The 6304-nt window shown below is 32.9% G+C and overlaps 1 protein-coding gene across 1 annotated transcript; it reads left to right on the plus strand.

Moving 5' to 3' along the window:
• The first annotated feature begins 4078 nt into the window (after positions 1-4078).
• On the plus strand, positions 4079-5257 carry LOC145124493 (chlorophyll a-b binding protein 13, chloroplastic). Its single transcript, XM_079059856.1, has 3 exons — positions 4079-4293; positions 4387-4548; positions 4642-5257. Exons 1-3 carry the CDS (start codon positions 4171-4173, stop codon positions 5149-5151), a joined length of 795 nt encoding a protein of 264 aa, XP_078915982.1. The 5' UTR covers positions 4079-4170; the 3' UTR covers positions 5152-5257.
• The last annotated feature ends 1047 nt before the right edge of the window (positions 5258-6304 follow it).

Below are 6304 nucleotides of genomic sequence, written 5' to 3' on the forward strand. Positions count from 1 at the left end.
CATTAATAGAATTACTAATTTAATTCATTTTATTTTTGGTGAGATTTAATTGTTATTATTAGAATTCCTAATTTAATTCATTTTATTTTTGGTGAGGTTTAATTGTCATTAATAGACTTCCTAATTTAAAACGTAATATATGTTTTATAAAATTTGTGGACAAAAATAAAAGGGTTGACAAAGATGATGTCAGCAAATAATCCAAGGATGGAAAATATAGTATTGAAATGCAATCAATGGCCCTGATTTCTTCAAGTTAGAATTAAAGGTTCTATTTTAATAATATTTAGAGATTTTTGGTGAGATTTAATTGTCATTAATAGACTTCTTAATTTAAAACGTAATATATGTTTTATAAAATTTGTGGACAAAAATAAAATGGTTGACAAAGATGATGTCAGCAAATAATCCAATGGTGGAAAATATATGATTGAAATACAATCAATGACCCTCATTTCTTCAAGTTAGAATTAAAAGTACTCTTTTAATAATATTTAGAGATTAGTATTAATCATACTAAATGGATATTTAATTTGATTAAAACTAAAGTTAATAAATGTGACGATCAATGTGTGAAATGTCAATTATCAAATGCAAAAACACTTTACAAAAGGCTGTTTACACATATTATATATTTACACAAACGGTGTTATAATACATACCTCTCATTCACATAAATTATCAAATTATGAGGGCTAGAGACACTATTATACTTACAATGGGGTATACAAAACAATTTAGAGATGTACATATGGAATTCCCTTATAAAATGACTATATTCTTTTCAAAAAGAAACTAAAGGCTCATCAAGATTTATATGTTATAAACAAATCCCACACAAATCGTCCAAAAAATGCTCTTAGATTAAATAAATAAATAAACATAAAACAAATGGTCTAATAATCATTAATCAAAGCTTAAGCTTAATATATTCAAACGAAAAGGCTGATGTATTTTGTTAATTAATGAAGGACCAAAGATAATTTTCATTATTTAAAACAATTAAACATTTAATCAATTAAAACAATAAAGCATTGACATTACTGAACCTTCAGAAGTAAAGCAATCAATTAAACTTTAATTTGTATTTAAATCTCGTTCAACCTCTTGACAATCATATTACACAAATAATAATCTACTCTAATAAATGAAGATTTTTTTTGCCATTTGTCACACTTTTATTCAATATGTCAAATGTCATTTTATGGTTATTTTGAATTAATTTTTTTTCCACATGTCATTTTATGAGTTTTTCTATTTTATTAAATTTCATATAAAATTTTAATGTAATAATTGCAATAAATATAGTAATAAATGAATATTAGTTTTATTAATAAACTTACATTTTAATTTCAAAATTCTCAAAATTAAACTCATTACTTTTTTTATTTAAATTATTTGTTTAAATTTAAAAAATAAAAACATTTCCATTATAATAATTCATTATTTTTTTTTCTTAAAAAATCAAAATTCTCAAATCTTTTGACTTTTATATATATATATATATATATATATATATATATATATATATATATATATATATATATATATATATTTTAAATTAACCCATGTAATACATGGATCTCACAACTAATAATAATAATAATAATAATAATAATAATAATATAGGCCTCGTTCAACCTCTTCACAACCGTACCATCTCCTTTCAAACAAAAAATGACGAAAAGAACAAGAACACTAAGGCGTTGTTTGTTTTTTCGAAGTGAAAATGCTTGAAGTCTGTGGGCCACCTCTGCAACCCTCTGAAGCAGAAGAGGGGGACCAAACGGCTGCAACATGTAATAAAAATTCTGTTTGTTTTTTAACCTCTGCAGACTAGTGCAATAAGCTAAAGTAAAGCGTGCAGATGTTTAAAGCAGATGGTCAAGTGTTGCGCCACGCAGCACATGCACAACAGTTTTTAAGTAAGAAGTCTTCTGAAAAACAAACAGCTGCAAAATGCCAAGTGTTGCGCGACAAAACAATAAGTTATCAGAAAAGGTTTTTTTAGAAAAAACAAACAGCACCTAAGTTTCATATACATGTATGTTTTGGATTAGTTGTTAACAGATCTGAATATAGCCCGAAATATTAAAGATTTTTAATCTAGTGAAAAATTTCTTGTAAGATATAAATTGTTGGTTATTTTCAAGGTTGTAAAATTCGATAGACGGTATTAAGTTGGTCGACTAGCGACTATAGATTAGTCGGTCTAATAGAGGATTAGTCAGCGACTAATCACGTACCTTAAATTGTAAATCATGTAAATTTTAAATAAATAAAAATGATTAATATTATAACATAGTATGTACATACAACTAATATCTTAATAAAATAAGTTAATACGACTAATACAATCATATTACCTTATCAAATAGTTTTATTGAGATAAAGCTTCTTCAAGATGTTAAAAGTTTATCGGGTTCGACAACATCTCTAATTATGTATGCATGGATTAATCGTTATGCACCACCTAATAGGTCACACAACACTTAAGGACTAATCAGAGATGGATCGAGGATTAATCGAGATCTTTACAAAAATTGTTATTTTAGTAACTAAAGCATAAACGTGGAAGCATAAACTTTAGATCTTAACTCCTCGAATCTGTTTTGTTTAAAATTGAAGAACGATTACATACATGTTTTTATTGTGATTTTCAGATCTGATAATTAGAGTTGGTTTTCCAGTTGATCTCAAAAAACTCTCTAATATCCGACAACAAGAGACCCATGAATTTGTCAATGTATTTTTGTATATATCATATATGTTTCTCGTCACGTGTTTATATAGATGAATATATAACTGGATGTGAGAGATTTTAGAGATATATGAGTCAAGCATGGTAAATGTTTATCCTTATTTATTGTTAAAATCGATTTATCAACAATTTTAGATAATTACCAATATACCATAATAATTTCGAAATTAATGATAACAATATACATTTAATTTAAATAGTCCAAAAAATGTCTATTAGTTAATCCTTGTATTCGTATTGTTCCTTTATCATATTCATTATCATATTTGTGTTTGTCGAAGTTTTTATGGACCGCCCTAGTAAATGGTTGAGTTCTGAATAGGCGTCGAGTTCTCGACCTATTAGGTCGAGTTTTACAACACCAACTACCATGAAGAAACTCTACATTAAACCAAAGACGCAAATGTTAGTAGATCAACATGTGAGCCAAAGTTTATCGAATTAATGACAGTTAAGAACCACACTCAAAACATATAAAGTTGAGATTGAGTTTATAAGGACTCAACAATCATCGTCGAGCCTTTGAAACCTTACGTAAATTGTAACTTCTAAAATGTATATAGTTGGGACTACTATGGAGTCAATACTTTTAGGGTTGATGACGTAGAAATGTAAGGAACTTTCGTTTTTGTCTATATTTAGGTAATCATGTTTTTTTGTATACATTTGAATATTAAATTTGTTTGACCTGTTCATAATAAGGTAATATTACCGTTAATTATTAGTCATATTAACATATGTTGAACAGGTGAAAAAAGTTCAATTGTCAAATGCATACAAAAAAAACATTGTCATCTAAATGTAGACAAATAACAAAGTTCGTTATCTTTCTAGATCATTAAACCATACTTTTATTGAACTTGAATCAAAATTCTATAACTTTATATCGCTCTTTAATATATATATTCAAGTTATTTGAGTTTACAAATCTTTTATAACTGAATATCGTTTTTAATAGTTATTTTCAAATTATTTGAGTTAACCAATCTCTCTCAAAAGCAAAACTCGAACTATATCATGAAAGCTTTTGAAGCTATCAAATCAAAATGTAAGCTTAATCTTAGATCTTCGATTTCGTATCACTCATTTGTCGTGCTACTAGAAATTTGGCACAACAAGCAAACATTGCAATTAATACGAAATACTTTAAAATATAAATATTTTATATATTAGGTGACCAGAAGACATAATGGATAGGGTAATATGAGTTGCAGATATACGAAATCTTTTGAAGCTTTCTCATTGGTTCTACCCAAATTTCATAATCTTAACCACACACCTGTCATAGTTCACTCCCTACAGATACCCCCACCCTCGCAACCTTCTCCATCATCTACAACAGGCAACAGCACGTCAGCACCTGTACCTTCCTCTCTTGAACCATCACTCATCAGAAGCCACTTCCATCAATGGCTGCAGCTGCTAGCTCTACCACCGTGGTCCGAGCCACCCCATTCTTGGGTCAAACCAGACCATCGCGTCTCAACTCTCTAAGAGATGTTGTCTCCATGCCCAGTGCCAAATTCACCATGGTATGGCATAATATTGAAAAGATCGCTTCTTTGCCGCTCAGACCCCATAGATAAACTAAATCCACTAAACTTGTTTGTTTACTGGTTGAACAGGGAAACGACTTGTGGTACGGACCTGACCGAGTCAAGTACTTGGGACCCTTTTCGGCTCAGACCCCATCGTACTTGACCGGCGAATTCCCCGGTGACTACGGTTGGGACACCGCCGGCTTGTCCGCTGATCCCGAGGCCTTCGCTAAGAACAGGGCTCTAGAGGTGACATATCCATTTTCATTCCTTTTTATCATCTCATTTCATCCATCCGAAAAGATTATTAGTTAACAGGTAAATGGCTTAATCATGTTGCAGGTTATCCATGGGCGATGGGCCATGCTTGGTGCATTCGGATGTATCACGCCGGAGGTTCTCCAAAAGTGGGTGAAAGTTGATTTCAAGGAGCCAGTCTGGTTCAAGGCCGGAGCCCAGATTTTCTCCGAAGGTGGTCTGGACTACTTAGGAAACCCGAACCTTGTCCATGCTCAAAGCATACTGGCGGTGCTCGGATTCCAGGTGGTGTTGATGGGTCTTGTTGAGGGGTTCCGCATCAACGGTCTTGAAGGCGTTGGAGACGGTAACAACCTTTACCCCGGTGGCCAATATTTTGACCCGTTGGGGCTTGCAGATGACCCGGTGACATTTGCTGAGTTGAAGGTGAAGGAGATCAAGAATGGAAGGCTCGCAATGTTCTCCATGTTTGGGTTTTTTGTTCAAGCTATTGTTACAGGGAAGGGACCATTGGAGAACCTATTGGACCATTTGGACAATCCTGTGGCTAACAATGCTTGGGTCTATGCCACCAAGTTTGCGCCAGGGTCATAGACCATGTAACTTTTCCCTTGTTCTTGTAATTGTGAGTTTGGGGAGAAACATTTGTAGATTATAAAAATTTAATTATATTCCAGATGGTGTACATTTATGAAAGAAAGAGTATCTTCATATAAATTAGGAAAATCTCCGGTCTTTGTGGTTTTCAAAAAAATAGATTTTGGTCTTTAATTCTTTTTTTTTGTAATCAAGGATGGTTACTATGGTTTGAAAACTTTTAATAGATCGTCCATTTAGCTAACACCGTTTAATTTGGTCTGTTAAGTCTGATCATGTGCAAATCATGAGAGGGAAAATGCGTCTTAACTTTTGCCATGTAATTATATATAAGAAATGATTATTCATAAACCCCACTCGATCATCGGCTCATCTCCTCCCCCTTTCTTCATCTCCTTCTAACTCAATCATTGACCTTTCACCTCAAGCACAACAAGCATCACAATGCATAAAGTAATTATGAGTAGGTATGCCAGAAAAGTCACGTTTAGGGCTTGCACGATGAACTGACGGAAAAGGTGGGAAAGCGCACGGAGGAAGCAATATTCGACGAGTAAGATGAAAGTGAAGGGATACATGGCTACGTTAAGGTTAGCGACTCTTTGTAAAATCTTCATTCTCGAGCTTGCTAATAGAGTGTTATTAAGTGAGAAGAAAATCTCGACCGAACCTGTAGCCCAACGGAGCACCTAATGAAGTCGATATGTCAAATTAATCGGAGCTGTACCACGGAAGGCATCTCGTTTTGTCACATAATACACCGATTTACATACCATGTTATGCATTTTGTAACCTGTCACAACATCTTCCGTCACAGATCCATAAATCCACCCAACGCGTTTCCCCAATTCTGTTTTATCCTCATCCCAACATGAAATAATTTTTATTGCTTCTGCAATAGTGGATGAGTCGAGAAGCTCTCGGGAGATGGTTAGGGCTCCTCGTGGATGAACTACGAGTTGTCAGCTTTAGAACTCCGCCATCGGAATGGAATCAATTAAAAGAGTAGAATTTTCGAATTTCTTGGGAGCAAGAGAGAGGTTCATGTCTTCTTCATCGGAATCGCCCACTCTTAGCGCACAATTCTCTTCCAAAGTGCTAAACTTAGCCTTTTTTCGACTGGTACAACACCAACTACAAAAAGTAGGGT

The sequence above is a fragment of the Lactuca virosa genome, chromosome 7 (assembly GCF_052849685.1).
Source record: "Lactuca virosa cultivar CGN04683 chromosome 7, Lactuca_virosa_CGN04683_v6, whole genome shotgun sequence".
NCBI lineage: Eukaryota > Viridiplantae > Streptophyta > Magnoliopsida > Asterales > Asteraceae > Lactuca > Lactuca virosa.